We start from the raw sequence: 19,653 nt of genomic DNA on the forward strand, positions 1-19,653 counted from the left end.
CCCAAATGAGTGATAATGTATTATCGTGCTCTAAAATCTGCCTATATTATCTGTTTATTAATTCAGCCTCTGAATGTTTGCTATTCTATTCCATTACATGCTATGTTACAAAGGGCTGTGTAGGATTGCGAAAAGGTACTATCTCCTTTTTTAAAAAAAATTAGAGTATAGTTAATTTACACTGTTTCGCTGTATAGCACGGCGACCCAGTCATACATATGTACATTCTTTTTCTCATATTTTTTTTTTTTTTTTGTCTTTTTGCTATTTCTTGGGCCGCTCCCATGGCATATGGAGATTCCCAGGCTAGGGGTCTAATCGGAGCCGTAGCCACCAGCCTACGCCAGAGCCACAACAACTCGGGATCCGAGCCGCGTCTGCAACCTGCACCACAGCTCACAGCAATGCCGGACCGGTCAACCCACTGAGCAAGGGCAGGGACCAAACCCGCAACCTCATGGTTCCTAGTCGGATTCGTTAACCACTGCACCACGAGGGGAACTCCTCTCATATATTTTCCATCATGCTCTATCCCAAGAGATTGGACCTAGTTCCCCGTGCTGTACAGTAGGACCCCACTGCTTATTCATTCTAAATGTAATATTTTGCATCTACCCTCCACCGGGCAACCACAAGTCTGCTCTCCATGTCAGTGATCTGCTTCTAGTTTGTCTGTTTTGTTGTTGTTGTTGCTGCTGCTGTTGTTTTTCACTTTTTACTGCTGCCTCAGTGGCATGTGGAAGTTCCCAGGCTACGGGTTGAGTCAGAGCCGCAGCCACTGGCCTACACCACAGACACACCAAAGACAGACCTGAGCTGTGTCTGCAGCCTACATCACAGCTTGCAGCAATGCCAGATCCTTAACCCACTGAGCAGGGCCAGGGATTGAACTCACATCCTCATGGATACTAGCTGAGTTCTTAACCCACTGCGCCACAATGGGAACTCCAATCTGCTTCTGGTTTGTAGACAGGTTCACTTGTGCCATCTCTTAGATGCCACATATACGTGATATCATATGGTATTTGATACTATTTCCTTTTTTTTTTTTTGTCTTTTGTTGTTGTTGTTGCTATTTCTTGGGCCGCTCCCGCGGCATATGGTGGTTCCCAGGCTAGGGGTCAAATCGGAGCTGTAGCTGCCGGCCTACGCCAGAGCCACAGCAACTAGGGATCCGAGCTGCGTCTGCAACCTACACCACAGCTCACGGCAACGCCGGATCCTTAACCCACTGAGCAAGGGCAGGGAACCTCAAGGTTCCTAGTCGGATTCGTTAACCACTGCGCCACGACGGGAACTCCCCTATTTCCTTTTAAAGAGATACTGTTTACATTTAGCCTTAAATATGGCTCATTTAGCACTAAAATGTTCTCCCTCACAGAATTACGTCCAACATTTTTCTCTGATTTTCTTCTTTCCAGCCCCAATGAAATCATTACTAACAACATGAGATTCCCTCCACCAGCGCTCCATTGAGGAATCAACAGAGTCTCCAATGAGGAAAAACTCTCAGTGGGAAGATTCGAGGTTGGATTTAAGAGCAATTCCCTTGCAGAGGTTCAGGCTAAACACAGAGGCCAGTAGGATCCAGGAATGAGACTGTGCAACTCAAGCCATTGGTTACGAGCTGGTGCCAGTGGCTTAGCGCACGCAGGTGGGCTGGCTGGCCCTGACGGGGGCACATGCCTTTACTTGCAGAGCTGTGGCAAAGGAGCTCCCCCACTGCCTCCACCCAGCCCAAGGCACTCCCATCTCTGGCTCCTGGAAATCCTTACCCCAGCCCCCTCCAGCAGCTTGGATCTGCTTTTACTGTCTCCACCCCAAGGAGTAGGGGCCGTAAAAAACCACCTTACCAATTAGACACAAGGCGTTTGCTCCTCTTTCTATCTTTTGTAAAAATCCCCCCAAAATAGCTGCTTGTTGTTAAAAAATTTTTTTGGAACAATGTAGATTTGTATAAAACAAAAATAGAAGTCCCCTCTTTCCCAATCTTTCTTTAATAGTGAAGATAAACTGCTGAAAACTTGATGTATATGTTCCAAACTTTTCCTTGGCATAGGCAATAATTCATTACCCATTTATCTGCCTGTATAGGTACCTGTTTTCTCTCCAAAAGCTTCTATAGATTTTGACTTATTCCCTTATGAATATACATTTTTATTGAACTGTAGTTGATTTACAATATCGTGTTTCAGGTATACTGCAAAATGATTCTCTCTCTCTCCCTCTCTCTCCATATACACACACACATATATTCTTTTTTGGATTCTTTTCCATTATGGGTTGTTATAAGGTATTTATAGAGTTGATAAATTAATATATTAATAAGTTCCCTGTGCTATATAGTAGGTTCTTGTTGGTTATCTATCAACTTTTTTTTTTTTTTTGTCTTTTGTTTTTTTAGGGCTGCACTGCGGCGTATGGAGGTTCCCAGGCTAGGGGTCTAATCAGAGCTGTTGCTGCCGGCCACTCATCTGCGATCTGCACCACAGCTCACGGCAATGCCGGATCCTTAACCCACTGAGAAAGGCCAGGGATCGAACCAGCATCCTCGTGGATGCTAGTCAGGTTCGTTAACCACTGAGCCACGATGGAAACTCCCTCAACTCTCTTTTTTCGATTAATCACACACCACGAATACCTGTCCCTGGCAGTCAGAAGCTCATTCTTCCTAAAGTTTCAAGAGTATTGCATTCTATAGCAGTGCCATCTTTTCCAACCAGTTCTCTATTTTTAGAGTCTCAGGTTGCTTCCAGTGCTCTTGCAATAACCAGCAACCCAGCAATAAACATCCTTGTACATCTCCCTCTGCTCACCTGTTGGGATGGAATGGATAAGAACCCCGCTTTCCACCAGGAGCCTGGAGATCTCATTTTGGATTTTCCCCTCGCATGGTGGAGAGAAGAATCCATCCTACCCAGCCATTAGACAGGGTAAGAACCTTCCCCCTGGACTCCGCATGCAGGGCAGCACTCAGATGGAGTTGCAAAAGAAATCCTACTTCTGATGCTTATTCATAGATCTACCTTTAAACACATCCTCATCTCAGCTGCCCCTCTGTGCACATTCTGAGCAAAGCAACATGAACATTTTGTTTACGATTCATTTGAGCTTCACCTGCTCTGCCAAACACATAACAAAGATGATGTGTTTTGCCTGGGAACCCACAGACCTTGGGCTTTGTGGGCTCAGGGGAGAGAAGAGACTCCAAACCAGAGGAAACTCCAAATGAAGCACTTGTCCTGCTGACTTCTGGCACAGCAACCATTAGCGGGAGTGTCTGGGCAACTGTGATTTTTGCGGGGGGATAAGGAACAGGAGGGGATCTTTCCTAAAGCCCAACTCCTTAGCAAACACACCAAAAAACTTTGCAGGTTGAAACGGAGGCAGGCTGCAAAGCCTTCATTACTTCTTTTACCTGTTAAAAATCTTAACTCCCCCCACCTAAATATCACCTATCAGTATTTCCTCTGAAAAAGAATCTAGACAATTTTCTGCACTAGTGAATATAATAATAAAGTAATAATAGTTGTCAAGGACAACTGCTGTTTTGCACATTCTTTAAAGTTCGAATTCCAAATGTGGCACAAAATCAAAGCTCCAATGTCACTGGTGATATTGCAAAACTGGCAATTTAAAAATCCATTTAATGAAACTGTTAATTTCGCCCATCTGGTTTAGCATATGCATTTTTTTTTCTCTCGTCGATCTGTAACTAAAAAAACATGCCTTGTTTATGGAGATTGATGGTGTAATGAAACACAAACAAACGAAATAGAAGTAGGAGGGCTTTTCCCACTTTTCTTTTTCCAGCACCAGAAGCTGAAGAAACAAAAGGCACCACGGCCATTAATTAACTCTCACTCTCTTCCAAGCAGCACAGCATTGTTTATTTTGCTCTCTGCTTTTTTTTTTTTTTTTTTTCCCAGCAATACCATAAGGTCACCATTTGTGTCCTTATCGTTAAAAGCGGCAAGCAGCAGAAAGTGGGAAGGTAGCCGCCTTCTGAGGGAGCTGAGCTGCATCTGGCTGAGAATTTAGGAGAAAGGCAGACGCTTCCCGAACGTGAGTGGAACGGAGGCATCCACAGAAAGTCATTTTTAGTTTCAAGCTTCCAAAATGTGTCATGCAGCCAGAGTAGACGTTTGAAAGGGAGGGAGAAAAAATGTGAGAGAAAACACCATTTAACCAGAAAAGGAAAGCTCTGTACCAAGTTTACACACTTAAAAAAACATAGCACTTTCCCCATGCGCTTCCTGATCTGTGAGCCCCACTTGGCTCCCGACACCCAAAGAGGCGGCTTGTGTCTCTTTCAAAAGTGAATTATTTGTGCTTTTCTGTGCAGTGCACACTGTCTGCTTTTCTACATAAGGTTTTTCTCCTGCCCTCCGAGCCCCCCCCACCCCCCCTCCTTCCTTTTCCCTCGTTCTCTCTCTGGGTGTATGTTTTTAAAACTATAATGTATGCTTTCTTTTCTTTTCTTTTTTTTTTTTTTTAGGACTGCACCTTCGGCATATGAAGTTCCCAGGCTAGGGGGCGAATAGGAGCTGTAGCCGCCAGCCTACACCATAGCCACAGCCACGCCAGATCCGAGAGCATCTGTAACCTACACCACAGCTCATGGCAATGCCAGATCCTGAACCCACTGACGGAGACCAGGGATCGAACCTGCATCCTCATGGATCCTAGTCAGATTCGTTTCCTCTAAGCTACGACGGGAACTCCTAATGCATGCTTTCTTAAATAAAAAAATAAGATAATGGTCCTTCGATGAACAACAGTGAACACAGCTCTTAAAGGACACAGTACCCTGACATGACTAAGTAACATCATTGTGCTTCTATTTTTTTCCATGCTCCGTGTTTTATTAAGTATGTATGTATGTATATATGTATTGCTTTTTAGGGCCGAACTTGCGGCACATGGAAATTCCCAGGCCAGGGGAGAACTGGAGCTGTAGTCGCTGGCCTTCGCCACAGCCACAGCAACACAGGATCTGAGCCTTGTCTTCGACCTACACCACAGCTCACAGCGATGCCAGATCCTTAACCCACTGAGCAAGGCCAGGGATCGAACTTGCACCCTCATGGATACTAGTCAGATTCGTTTCCGCTGAGCCACGACGGGAACTCCCATGCTCTGCATTTTAGCCTCCAAATAAACACCGCCGTTGTTGGCACAACTAAGAAGAGTTAGTCACAAGCTAGCGTGACAGTAGGGCGGCCAGCAAGCCCTGGGCATGCTGTGTAGAGGAATGCCCCCTGCGCTCAGCCCTCCAAAGCCTGGGGCGGGAGTCAGGCTGTGGCTTCAAAGGAGCCATGGGGATGGTGTCAGCCCAGGGAGGAGAGGCCAGCCTCAGACCTGGCCTCCTCCCGGGAACCACTAGCTGGCAGTCCTCAGCCTTTCCGTGGTCAGTCTGCAGCTCCCAGGGGCTCAGAGTGCCCGGTCCAGCATGAAGGCGGAAAGGGAGTAAACAGTTCTGGCCCCTGGGCAGATGTCTGGAGGGGCATGCTGGCCCGCTCACCCATCTCGCTTCCCTCGCTGCCTTGAGTCTCCCCACCCCCGTGGCTCTGTGACCTTTCTCACCCCTTCCCACCATCACCAGCTCCTGGGCCCAGAGTCCTGGCTGGCACTTCCCTGCCGCAGCCTCTTCCCAGCCAGTCCCCACCCCCTCTTTGCCCTGAGGCCAGAGCCCATTCAAAGAGTTTCTGTATCCAAAGTGTTCTGTTTTGACAAGAAAGGTGTGACAGGAGAATAAAGGAAACAGCCAGCATCCCTCTTAAAGAATGAAAGGACGTGCGTAGGAAAATTCCCCCATCTCAGCATTAGCAAAAGCCCCCGTGCTAATAGGGCCACGTCTCTGCTCTGACAGGAGCCATTTTCCTAGAGAATCAGAGGTTCCCAAGGAAACACGGCAGAGATGGACCCATCAGAACGGTCTCCCTGAAGTCTGGACCATGGGTCTCGTGTCGGAGGTCCCTTCACCCCAGCATCTGGACAGCGGTGGACTTTAGAACTGAGCATCACAGGAAATCAGGACGCAGAGCAGTGGTCCCGGAATGCGGGGGCAGGAAGGCTGTCCCATTTGCATGCACGGCAGCCGGAGGCTCCAGGAGCACTACCGTCTTTAATTCAAGTCCTGTGATACTTCCGAGTGGGAACCGCCAGGGGACACAGCTGCATTTTATACCACGGTAGCACATCAGCTGTCACCATGTAAGAAGCCTCCCTCTTGCGTACCCTCTGGCACTTGGTAGAGAGGCAGGTGGGGGCCAATCTGCCCTTTTCATTACGGCCTGGGGCAATGCCTGCAGGTACGCAAAACATGGGTGCCAAGTTGGGTCTGCATGGACTTTAGGGCCATTTCACGTCTGGACACCTGTATGCCTCAGCACCAAGGTTACAGATGTTTGAAAGCAAGAACCCCAGGGCTGTATTTGGGAGTTCTTTTATAACAGCCGTGCACTGACTAAGAAGGATTCTGGTCTTTTTGTTGTTGTTGTTGTTGACAAAGCAGAGTTGGAAGACAGCATCCTGGCTGCCCTGGAAAACATGGTATTTGCAAAAGTGTTTTCAGAGCCAGGATGGCAGCTCCTGATGGGAAGCAGACGAGGAAAGCAGGAGAGAAAGGAGAAAACATAGAGAAAAGGCAAATAAGCCTACGGCCTCCATCGGTCTGGATGGGTGTCATGGTGTGGCTAGTGCCAACCCTGAACGTGTATCTCTGAAAGTCAAATTCCTTGTTCCTTCAGTGATTCACAGACCCCCCCCCCCCCAAAGATGTTTTGTTTTTTTCCTTTTTACGGCCGCACCCATGGCATGTGGATGTTCCCAGGCTAGGGGGCGCATCGGAGCACCACAGCCACAGCAATGTGGGATCCACACTACATTGCGACCTATGCTGCGATTTATGGCAACCCCAGATCCTTAACCCACTGAGTGAGGAAGGCCAGGGATCGAAGCTGCATCCTCATGGATACTAGTTGGGTTTGTGACCACTGAGCTGCAACCAGAAGTCCCCGAAGGTGTTTTGAGTACCTACAATGAGTTCACTTATTCATTTGGAGCAGGTTCAGTGGCTCAACAAATACTTACTGAGGGTCTTCAAAGGAAACCGAGATTCTGTTGCTGTCTTTGAAGACATCTGAGCTTCCCTGTGGCATCAGACAGGCAAATCGATCCTGTGATGTGGTAGTGACAGGACCTGATAAGGGGGCACCTACCAAATGGCAAGGAGGGTGCAGGAGATGGAGCCGTCCGCCTAGGGGGACAGGGAAGAGGATGTGCGGAGCCAGGGGTTGAGCGGGGACTTGAAGGCAGCTCACAGGAAGCTGAGAAGCGTGGGGAGCTGGGGTGTGTTCTTTGAGGGGGGTCGGGTCTTATGGAAGAAAGACTAATAACCATGCAGCTAACATACGCCCAGTACCACTGCGGACTCTGCGGGAGAACTGGAGGTAAAAGCGAGACACTTACATGCATGCTTGCAGACACTGGAGGAATTGGAAATGTGCGTGGGACATTTGCACTACCCTCAACAAGCTGTGATCGCTCGAGAAAGGGAGACACAGATAAGACCAAAGGGCTGTCCCACAGGTGAGACAAGCTCTGCTCGGGCCACTTTATCTCTCATATCCATAGGGTACCTTCCGGTCCATCACCCTCTTTCATAGACGCTGTCACTTTATGAGAGCATTGCATTCTCCATTCCTACGAAACCAGGTTTTGCTCTATATGTAAATTACAAACGTAAGTTATACCTCACCCCCAGGAGGTGCTCGGGGGCCCCCATGGCTACTGTCAAAGACCCAGAAAAATCACAAATGTTGGTGAGGATGTGGAGAAACTGGAACCTTTATACACTCTGCTGATGGGAAGGTGAGATGGTGCAGCCCGTCTGGAAAGCAGGATGATGGTTCCTCAAAAGATGAAACATAGACCTGCTGTATGATCCAGCCAGGCCACTTCTAATTATACAGACAGAAGAATTGAAAGCCAAGTCCTGGAGTTCCCGTCATGGCTCAGTGGTTAACGAATCTGACTAGGAACCATGAGGTTGTAGGTTCGATCCCTGGCCTTGCCCAGTGGGTAAAGGATCCGGTGTTGCCGTGAGCTGTGGTGTAGATCGCAGATGTGGCTGGGATCCCTCGTTGCTGTGGCTCTGGCATAGGGCGGTGGCTACAGCTCTGATTAGACCCCTAGCCTGGGAACCTTCATCTGCCACGGGAGCAGCTCTAGAAATGGCAAAAAGCCCAAAAGCCCCCCCCCCAAAAGAAAGGCAAGTCCTGAAGAGATACTTGTACACCAGGTTCACAGCTGCACTACTCACAATAGCCAAGGGGGGAGCACTTCAAGGGTCCATCAAGAAATAAATGAATAAGCAAAATGTGGAATCTGCAAACAATGGACTGTTATTCAGGCCATTCACAGAGTTCCCATGTGGGCAGCGGAAACGAGGCTGCAGGTTTGACCCCTGGTCTTGCTCTGTGGGTTGAGGATCCTGTGTTACTGTGAGCTGTGGTATGGGTCACAGATGAGGCTCGGATGCCAAGTTGCTGTGGCTGAGGCGTAGGCCGGCAGCTGTAGCTCTGATTCAGCCCCTAGCCTGGGACCTTCCACAGACCGTGGTTGCGGCCCTAAAAAACAGAAAATTAAAAAAAAAAAAAAAAAAAAAAAAAAAAAAAAAAGAAAGGGCATTCGGATGCAGGCTACACTATGGATGAACTTTGAGGACTTGAGGCTCAGTGAAATAAGCCAGTCACAAAAAGACAAATAAGGAGCAATGCACTCTATGAGGGACCTAGAACTGTCAAGTTGGTAGATACGGGAAGTAGAATGGGGGTCGCCAGGGACCGGGGGGTGGGGGCAGGATGGCGAGTTATGGTTTAATGAGTTCAGAGAACGTACTTAACGCTACCAAAGAGTAAACTTAGAAAGGGTTACGACGGGGAATGTTTGTTCTGCGCATTTTACCACAGATTTTTTTAAAAAGGAGTTCTCATTGTGGCTCAGTGGAAGCGAATCTGACTAGTATCCATGAGGATGCAAGTTCGATCCCTGGCCTCGCTCAGTGGGTTAAGGATCCAGTGCTGCCTCAAGCTGTGGCGGAAGTTGCAGATGCAGCTCGAATCTGGTGTGGCTGTGGCTGTGGCTGTGGCCTCCGCTGCAGCTCCAATTCGACCGCTAGCCTGGAAACTTCCATATGCCGCAGGTGTCGGCCTAAAAAAGCAGAAAATAAAAAAGTAAATGAAAAAAATTACAGTCCTGCAAAGAGTGAAGGTGTACCGATTTGGCGATTCTCTTTTGTAAGTAGAAAAACAGAGTTTCATCTTTTGAGAACAACTAGAAGGCAGTGACCATTCCTGACTCACTGGGCAAGATGCAGAGATATCCGACTGGTTGCTGAGGAAGCCCCAGCTTCTGACTTCACACTCCCTGCCACGTTCTGGCATTGTTGGCTTTGAGCAAGAGCAGATGATCCATCTAAAATCTCACAGGTTTGGGGGAAAACGCTCAAGTCTAAAACATACGTGCGTAGCGGGCTGGCAGTGGTGTTGGCCGGATACGTGAGACGATGCTGCCAAGAAAACAGAGAGTCTGTCGCAAAGAACCAGAAACTACACACCATTGTCTCACACTGTCATATGCATATTTTTAATGTCGGAAAAAAATAATCCTACCAATAAATTCCCTTTGCGGAAATGACAGGAGCTGTTTTTCTTTGCCTTTAGCCTAAGTAACTCATTCAAAACACGGCCCCATCTTTGCTCTATCCTGGCTCACAGGGGCCCCTTCTTCAATACTTGTCTGGTGAATGAATGACTGGAAGCCTGCCTGTGAGGTGAATGACAAAGAAGTCACACGGTTACAGGCCACATCTCTGTTACGGCACCTACGCACTTCCTACAGCAGGAATTCCGAGCAGCCTGCATCCGATCCTTGAGCCCCTTCCTGTAGCTCATCTCAGATACGAGACCCATAATATGATGGGGACATTCTAGGAACGTCTACTAGCCAACAGGACCGAACAGGGCAGGCCCGCTTCAGAAAACACGATGCAAACATAGTTCCTATTAACTAGAGTGGTCAGATCCCTGCAAAACCAGTGAGACCCTCACAGAGGGGCCACGAATACACACACAGTCACACCAGTCTGACTAGTCTTTTTTTTCCCTCCCCCTTACGGCTGCACCTGCGGCATATGGAGGTTCCCAGGCTAGGGGTCGAATCAGAGCCGCAGCTGCCAGCCTACGCCACAGCCGCAGCAACGCCAGATCCGAGCCACATCTGTGGCCTACACCACAGCTCACAGCAACAACGGATCCTTAACCCGCTGAGCCGCAACAGGAACTCCCTGACGCCTCTCCTTTTTACAGGAGCCCAAAGTAAAATAAGTAAATAAGGTAAACGCTCTCTCTCTTTTTTTAACCCACAATTTACAAAATCAATTTTTCTGCATTTCTTTCAGGATTGTTAGAAACCGGGTACAGGGAAGGACACCAACCTCTCTCCGGGGTGAGCCAGTAGGACGCTATGACTACCCCGCACAAGCGCAGTGTGCCAGGCAGAGATGCATTTTAATGAAGAGTGGAAGCTCTACTGCCAGAAGCCTCCCCAGTCCCAGAGCGGGAGCCGGAGCTGGGGCGGCGGGCAGGGGGTGGGGGGAGGCGATGTCAACTAGAAGAACGGGTACCAGGACCAAAAGCAGAATGGAATGGGGCCTGAGGTCAGTTTTGGAGATTTGCCCCCCACCACCACCACCACCGCCTGCTTCTCATCCCCAGGAAATGGCAGAAAGAGGCAGGATGCAGGTGGCTGAGCGCCCCGGGAGGCAGAGGCCCCTCTGGGTACGTGCCTTGGCGCTGACCTAAGCAGACTTGGCATCACAAAGACCGGACTGGCTGGTTGGGCACCAGCAGAGCCTAAAGTGACAAACCTGGCTCTTAGCCCCCCTCTCCCACCAGAGATGGGGCCCCACAAACCTAACAGAGGTCAGCGGAATGTATTCCTGTTGCAGACACAGGTCCGCGCACCCCGCCCAAACAAATCTTAAGGTATGGGGGCTCGTGATTTGGATTTTTAAATTAGCTCCCTTTCCAGCTCCCCCATGGAGAATAAAATCATTCTGAATTCTTATAAACAAAACTTCTGAGCTGGGGAAATAACACAAAAACGTTCTTTATTAAGAGGATTTGCTCTAAAAAGAATGTTTTGTGAAAATGATTCACTCCTGTTCCCAATCAGCACAACTATATTTAAATACATCTGGTAAGACCAGCTTTGAGGTGGATGTGGTCTCAGCCTACACTTGCCAATATGCATCTCCCTCTTGTGTTCACCTGTCTTTGGGGGTGGCTCCACCACCTCCCAGAAGACCCACGAAAACCTGAGAATTGTCTCTGCCGGGTAATAAGAGTATAACACTTATACGGCAGTGATTCTCAACCGGGGGCGACTGGGCCTCCTTGGGAACACTTGGCAATGTCTGGAGACACTTTTGGTTGTCACACTTAAAAGGGGGGGTCAAGGGAGGGGAGGGAGTGGTGTTGACGTTTCGTGAGTAGAGATCAGAAATGCAGCTAAACATTCTACGATGCACAGGACAGTCCCTCATCACACCGAATTATCCAGTCTGAAATGTCAGGAGTGCCAAGGTCAAGAAACGCTGCTTACATGTACTTTACTGAGCGCTGATACTCTCCTGAGTCTCAGTGAACTTAACCCAACACAAGGGGGAGAGAGAGAGAGAGAGAGAGAGAGAGAGAGAGAGACTATTATCATTCCCATTTTGCAGATGAGAAAACTGAGGCTCAGAGAAATGAAGTAGCTTGCCCAAGATCATACAGCTGGTAAGTGCTAAGTTACAATTGGAACCAGGTCCCCTGGCTGCAGAGGCTATGCTGAGACCCGACTCCACATGGCCTCCCTTGTCAGGACCCTGGCAGTGATGAAGTCCCTCAGAGCCAACCCTGTTATATGCTTTGGCTCCGGCTCCATCCTTCTGCCCCATCCAGGCCTGCATCCTCTCCTCCCTGGACCACGCAATGGACCAGTTCCTGCTTCCAGCTCTGCATCCTCTAGTTCATCTCCCCCAATCTCCTGTTGCTTCCAAGAGTGACCTCAAAAACCTAAATCTAACCACACCTCTGCCCTTTACTTGAAACCCTTCCACAGGTCACATACGAGGTAAAGCCAAAAATTCTCAGGATGGAGTCTGAGCTTGAGTCGGAGTTAGCACTCTCCAGGCCCTCTCCTGCTTCCCAAACCCCCTGCATGTCATTAAAAATGCTGTGCCATCCCCACCTCTCTGTCTCTACTCTGCCTGCAATACTCACCCTCACCTTGCTTATCTGGCAGACACCAACCGACCCATCAAGAATCAATCCCAGTGTCACCTCCTCCAGGAAGTCTTCCTTAAACACTCTAGACTTCCAAGTAGAACTGACCCCTCACTTCTTTGTGTCTCTGCCCATGTCTCCCATAGCTTCTATTTTTTAAAAAATGCATTACCATTTCTCTTTGCTTTCAAGTCTGCCCTTCAAGGGCAGGGACCTTGGGTTATTTTCCTTATCTCTGAAGTCTAGCCAAGGCACTGAGCGGTCACTCAGCAAAGAGCAAATGAACCAAAGATGAAATAGCTTGTAGGGCTTGAATTCCTTCAAGATGGTGAAGCACTATTTGCAAAGAGAATCTATTCCACTGGATACGGCGGTTCTTAGGAAGTTCTTGTATGAAGTCAGTCTCTGCGTTGCCCTAACTCCAGGGTCTGGTCATGTGGCCCAGGAATTGCATAGGCTGCGGCTCACCCTGACAGCTCTCACCACCTTCCTCACCATTCCCTTCCCCAGGCGGAATGCCTCCAGCTTCTCTCCTCTCCCTAACAGACATCATTTCAGAGTCCCTCGTGGTCCTCCCGCGCGTACTTAATTACTAAGCAAACCTAACTTGCAATGGACTTCGCGAGAAGCCATCCACATTTGGAAAGTATACACAGATTCTTGAGAGGCTGCTTAAAGTGGACTTCAAAGCACGGGTCCCAAGTTCAAGTGCCTGAGGGCCCAGACACATGAGGCCTATGAATGAAGCAGGCGGGAGATGCTCAAAGAGAGGCAGCGGGGGCTGCGGATGGACAGAGCACGCCTGGGCCAACCGCCCACCTCTGGGATTGCGACCCCTCAGGAACGGGGGGCCCAGGGTTGCCAGATCTTTTAACTTTTTCCAGAAAAAAATGTGCATTTTCATACAAGTTTTTAGATAATGCTAACTAATTTTAATGGACAGCAATGTGTAGGTTGAGGCAATCACATTTGGGGGCCAGCTCTTGCTGCCAGCTGTTTTGCGTGTTGCCTTGGCTTTAAGTAAAGAACTGCTCAAGGAGTTCCCGTTGGGGCTCAGTGGTTAACGAATCCGACTAGGAACCATGAGGCTGTGGGTTCGATCCCTGGCCTTGCCCAATGGGTTAAGGATCCAGCGTTGCCGTGAGCTGTGGTGTGGGTCACAGACGCAGCTCGGATCCAGTGTTGCTGTGGCTCTGGTGTAGGCCAGTGGTTACAGCTCTGATTCGACCCCTAGCCTGGAAACCTCCATATGCCGTGGGAGTGGCTCAAGAAAAGGTAAAAAAAAAAAAAAAAAAAAAAAAAAAAGAACTGCTCAAGTGATTCCTAAACCTAAGTTTCTGTATTTGGTGTTGGAAATGTGCACAGATATACTGAAAGCTGTGGACATACAAGGGCAGAATTTAAATCTGAAATTAAGCTGGAACACTAGGGTTAAAAATAACTTTGAGGCATAAATCACCAACGAGGCTGAGGGTAGGCAGAAAACCAAGGACCTTTCTAACCGGCGTCCAAAGGCGAGGCACTGACCCAATTACCTGTCACCAACCCCATCTCCAGCAAGGCCTGGAACAAGCTCCGGTGCCTGGCTCTCAGCTCCTTCTCCCAGGGGAAGGCTCTGCACGTCGAGGGCCTCCCGTATCTGCGCTGCAGGTCCAGGTAGGAATTCCGGAGGCCGCCTACGGGCAAGGGTAACATAAGACACCGTTCCTCTTATTTTTAAAAGCCAAAGTCCCACCTCTTTAAACCCCTTCTTTTAAGAGGAACTAGAAGTCAAAGGTCAGACTTAACGTTACTGGAGGTTGGTTTGGTTCAGGTGCGTCAGGGATTTGAAATTGGCTACCCTGCCTCTACCCTTCAGGTCACAAATTCAAAGCCAAGTCCGAGGGACGTGTGCCAACGTTGCTGATAGCTGTTGAATAATTCTACAGAATGAGCAGCTGGCCTCGGACTGGTCCCCAGGAGGCCAATATCTAGGCCATTTTGTTGGCAGCGTGAGCCGAGGAACGAAGCACAGGGACCCCCAGGGAGGCCAGGCAGTAGAAGATGTTAGAAAAATCTCCCCAATGCCACCAAACGGATCAGCATGCAAGACTGGCCTTCCGACTCCGGGTATCTCTCCTGAAATTACATCAGCTATCAAAATCAGTTTCTTTCCTGTCTGCAATATTACTATTCCTATACACCTTCCCCCTCTTCTGACAGCATCATATTTTCTGGATGATTCAGCGGTGAGAGCGACAGCTGGGGGAATAGTAGAGCCTCTTCTTAAACTGCGGAAGAGTGGCCTTTCTACGCTCACCCATCACCATCTCTAATCGCTTCCTAGGACCGTTCAATGTGAACCCTATATCAGAATGGGGTGTGTCCAAAACGCAGCCCTCCCTCCACGGCCTGGAACGGGGAGTTCGGGCTCTGCAGATGTTGAGCTATTTAAGCAGGATTCAAACACTCAATTCACTTTTGCTGATGGCAAAGGGCCCATAGGAATTTCGCTCTCAGAAGGAACATATGTGACTAACTCTAGTGCCACCATATCATGCAAGAAGATCTATCGCCAGAGAAATTTACAAGTGCTAGATCCAAGCTGGAACACTGGAAGACAGGATGGGATGAATTGTATTTTATTTGATTTATTTATTTTTTGTCTTTTCTAGGGCCGCTCCCGCGGCATGTGGAGGTTCCCAGGCTAGGGGTCTAATTGGAGCTGTAGCCACCGGCCTATGCCAGAGCCACAGCAACGTGGGATCCAAGCCCCGTCTGGAACCTACACCACAGCTCAGGGCATCACCGGATTGTTTAACCCACTGAGCGAGGCCAGGGATCGAACCCTTGACCTCATGGTTCCTAGTCGGATTCGTTAACCACGGCGCCACAAGGGGAACTCCAGGATGGGATGAATTTTAGAGCAGATACATTCTCCGTGTGAATGAGAGGATGTCTGTGCAAATATGGGCAGGCATGAAAGCGGTCTGTTTGCACTTCATTCCTTCTGTTGAAGAATTACCCATGTCTTCCGGAATGAGTCAATTTCAAGGATTCAAAAAATAAAAGCCAGCGCCAAACAACAAAGTCATTGTTCAACGTTTCTGAAAGCTAATATTCAGATATTAATGGTCCAAGACAAAAGTGCACCGATGGGGAAACATTTCTAATGATTAATTTATTTTCCAATTCATTTCTATTTTCTTAGACTGGCCCGAGATCCCATTACGGATGGGGATAATGTAATTTGAGGCTCAAAACACTCGCATTTATATTCTTAAACTAAATTACGGCTGGTTGAAGCTACAAGGCAGGTTTGGGTTCTTGCTGGTGGGTGGGCCCGTTGGGATCCAGGTGGAAGGTATACTTTCATTTGCATCCATCTGGGGAGGTCACACTTGTCCCCATTGGTCAAGACACATATGTTCTATTTCAACCCCTTAGAAAGAAGCCAAAGGTGTTGATACAAAGGCCCAGAGCTAAAAACGGCTCACCTGAGGCTCAATACTTACATGCTTCTGGCCTCCCGCTCCCCTGCTGTACGGTGGATGTATACACAGACACAATTTCTTGAACCTCTCCACATCTTTCATAATATAACTTGATTTGCTCAGCAAGTTGTTTCTCAAGGAGGGGATTGAAAATCTACAAGCAGGCAAGAAAACAGAATGAACAACAACTGTTATCAAACCCCCATGGATGCCTATGAGGTGACGGTCAAATGGATTTCCTTCCCCCACTGATATCAGCAGGTGGCCTGTTTGTACACAGGTCATCTGCTCTAGATTCTCAAAGGAAGGGGTTGCTCGTAATTCAAGGACCGGCCGGCTCGGATCGCTTCCCTCCAGCTTCCTTTTGTGGCATCTCCTCTGCAGAGCTTCTTAAATGTCAGGATTTCCCAGGCACCGGGCCTCCATCCTCTTCTCCTCGCTGCTGCATGCTGTCCCCAGAAAACGACATTCATCTCCCCTGAGTTCCCAACAGACTCCACGTCTACCCGGGCTGTGCCTGCTGCCTGGAAGCCCTCCTCCCCCTTTCTTGTGCTTGGAAGGTTCTTGTTCAACCTCCAAGAGCCAGATCCAAGGTCATCACTTCAGGGCTGCCTCCCTAACAGCCCACCCCGCCCTCACATGTGGACTCACACAGAGGATCCCATCTGGGCCCTCCCAACACTGTGCTCAGGTCTGAACTAAAGCATGTACCCTATTCTTCTTCTTTTTGTGTGTGTGTGTGTCTTTTTAGGGCTGCACCAGCGGCATCTGGAGGTTCCCAGGCTAGGGCTCTAATTGGAGCTGTAGCCGCTGGCCTATGCCAGAGCCACACAAACACTAGATCCGAGCTGGGTCTGCAACCTACACCACAGCTCACGGCAACCCACTGAGCTGCCTTAACCCACTGAGCAAGGCCAGGGATCAAACCCGCAACCTCATGGTTCCTAGTCGGATGCGTTAACCACTGAGCCACGACAGGAACTCTAGGTACCCTATTCTTTCATGACTTATGTGTTTAAGATCCAGGCAGGGAATTCCTCATGAGCAGACGCCTTGTCTCAACTCAGTGGTTTTCAAAATGCAGGTTGTGATCCATTGGAGGGTCGTGAAATTACTTCAGCGGTGTGTAGCCAGCAGTGATTTTATTTTTTATAAAGCAGGACACAAAATATCAGAATACACTGAACTGTATCAACAATCTGTATTCTTAGAAAGGTTTGTTTTGTGTTTTTTACATATCAATATGTATATCTATGCATATGCATGTGATGTACGTACATGTGTATTTATATATATGTATGTATGTACTTCTCATGCTATTAATCTTGGATGTCCCAGCATCTTGCACAGAGCCTGGTACATACTAGGTGATTATTAAGTATCTGTTGCACAAATGAATACATGAATTTCACTTTTTTTCCTTTTACTGAAGTCTCTCAACAGGGGCTCTAAGGTGACCCATGGTGATAAGGTGCCCCCATTTTTCCTAATTGACTTTGCCTAGTGACTCCTGCTTTTCCCAGAACAAACCCCAGAAGGTCCCGGGAACGAAAAAACGTCCCTTTTTTAGGTATCCGGTGATCTTCCCAAGACACGAAAAGCAACCAAGTGAAGGTTCCTCTGTCCACCAGCCCCGCTGGAGCAGCCCTCCTCTGTCCACCAGCCCTGCTGGAGCTGGCCTGGAGCTGGATGATTCCATTCTGTCTGTGAGTGGCTTTTTTTTTTTTTTTTCTTTTTTTTCTTTTTAAGGCTGCAACTGAAGCGGGTGGAAGTTCCCAGGCTAGGTAGGGGTCAAATTGGGGCTGCAGCTGCCCGCCTATGCCACAGCCGCAGCAATGCGGGATCCAAACCATGTCTGTGACCTACACCAGAACTCACTGCAAGGCCGGATCCCCAACCCACTGAGCGAGACCAGGGATCCAACCCGCATCCTCAGGGATGCTAGTCAGGTTTGTTACTGCTGAGCCACAGCAGCAACTCCCTGTGAGTGGCTTTTGGATATGAGAACTCAGTTCTGACTACAAAGCCCTATGTGACCTCTACCGCACCCCACAGCTCACCCACCCAGTGGGAGCCAAAGGCCCGCGTTTCTGGAGAGAGCAGCAAGCAGAGCCAAGATTCTAATTTGCTGGAATGTCTCCTCTTCTGATACTTTAAATAAGAGCGTATAAAAGAAGCTTTACCAAATAACTAAGATTCTCTCCTTTCATTAGCTTAATCACTGGATAGGCAACAGCCTGATAAAAATCTACTCTATAATTAAGCTACTAGTTATTAAAACAGAGGAAGTAAATGGTTTCCATTTTATGAGTACTAAATGAACCAAATGTTCACAGAAAATCTATTATCCCATTTGCTGGGGGGAAAGGCTCCATATTAATTATGTTTGTGACAGAGCTGATGGGAAGTCAGGCTTGGATAGATCTTTTGTTTGCACTGGACTGGGCTGAGTGTCCCCGAGCCACGTGCCCATCACCCACGAGCACTTGAAAACTCAAACTCCTTGGTCCCCACTGCCACCTCCCCCCCACCACCACCCGGCTCCAGGGCTCACCTGAGCAGGGTGCAGAGCATGGAGACGATAGTACTTCAGGGGTCCAAAAAACCCTTCAATGCCGGCCACATACCTGCTCCCCCCAATAATGAAGTATCCATCGGTGTCATTATAATGGAAATCTTCACGGAAGCTAGAGACAAAGGATTAAACAAAGGATTAAGAGAATTTTGGGTCTGAACAGATTTTTTTTAAAGACACTTTCATTGACTCTCCTTGACTTAAAAACCCCCAAATTTTCACAAACCCTTTACACCCCCCCTTTTTTTTCCCAGAAAAATATCCTGTTTTACTATATTAAAAGGTTAACTACAGGAGTTCCTACAGTGGGGCAATAGGATCAGTGGCGTCCTGGGAGGCCTGGGACGCAGGTTCAATCCCAGGCCTGGCACAGTGGGTTAAGGATCTGGTGTTGCCTCAGCTGTGGCTTGGGTTGTAGCTGTGGCTCAGATCTGATTCCTGGCCTGGGAACTCTATATGCCACAGGGTGGCCAAAAAGACAAAAAGAAAAAAAAAAAAAAAAGGTTGATTACAATTAGTCAAACAAACTCTCTTATTTAAAGGTTCAGGAGTTCCCATCGTGGTGCATCGGAAATAAATCCAACTAGGAACCATGAGCTTGCAGGTTTGATCCCTGGCCTCACTCAGTGGGTTAAGGATCCGGCACTGCCGTGAGCTGTGGTGTAGGTTGGAGATGCGGCTTGGATCTGGCGTTGCTGTGGCTGTGGTGTAGGTTGGCAGCTACAGCTCTGATTCGACCCCTAGCCTGGGAACCTCCATATGCTGCAGGTGCAGCCCTAAAAAAGACAAAAGACAAAAAAAAAAAAAAAAGGTTCATTAGTACACCTTAAACATTCATGTCTACAACCACTGTTTTCTCCCCTCAGTGGCATTATTTTATTTTTTTTACAATCCATTTTTTATATTTTTTAAATTTAAGTACGGTTGATTTACAGCGTCATGCCAATTTCTGCCACACAGTAAAGTGACCCAGTCACACATATACCAACCCTTTACTCTTGAGTTCTAGAAGATGGGATCACAGTGGGGTCAGGCAGGCTTAGGCTAGGATCCCAACTCTGTAATTTACCAGCTGTGTGACCTTGGATCCGTTGCTTAACCTCTCTGAGACTTAGTTTTCTCATTAGTAAAATGAAACTTCCTCTCTTACTGGGTTGGTACGAGAATTAAGTAGATGTAACAACATGTAGCATCCAGTGGCAGTGCCCGGACCATCATAAGAATTCAGTACAGGCCGGCTATTGATATTGTGACTTGTTTAGCATCCCCG

General features: G+C 48.3%; 1 protein-coding gene across 9 annotated transcripts in view; it reads right to left on the reverse strand.

Annotated features, from left to right (window-relative positions):
• The window catches only part of SEL1L3 (SEL1L family member 3), a 116,546-nt gene that overhangs the window by 53,288 nt on the left and 43,605 nt on the right, over positions 1-19,653 (reverse strand). For 6 of the 9 annotated variants that reach the window (XR_014812264.1, XM_084971667.1, XM_084971670.1 and 3 more), the window contains exons 7-9: positions 18,363-18,495; positions 15,830-15,962; positions 13,871-14,011 (exon numbers count right to left, since the gene is read on the reverse strand). Coding sequence is in view for 8 of the 9 variants with exons in the window: in XM_084971667.1 (XP_084827793.1) it covers positions 13,871-14,011; positions 15,830-15,962; positions 18,363-18,495 (407 nt within the window). In the remaining variant the exon portion in view is untranslated. The remainder of the gene's footprint in view (positions 1-13,870; positions 14,012-15,829; positions 15,963-18,362; positions 18,496-19,653) is intronic. The other 3 variants (XM_084971669.1, XM_084971668.1, XM_084971663.1) reach the window with 1 other exon arrangement.

Source organism: Sus scrofa, chromosome 8 (assembly GCF_054392235.1).
Source record: "Sus scrofa isolate SSC_HxYL_T2T_F1_AM1 chromosome 8, Sscrofa_HxYL_maternal_Yorkshire_Landrace_v2.0, whole genome shotgun sequence".
In the NCBI taxonomy this organism is placed as follows: domain Eukaryota; kingdom Metazoa; phylum Chordata; class Mammalia; order Artiodactyla; family Suidae; genus Sus; species Sus scrofa.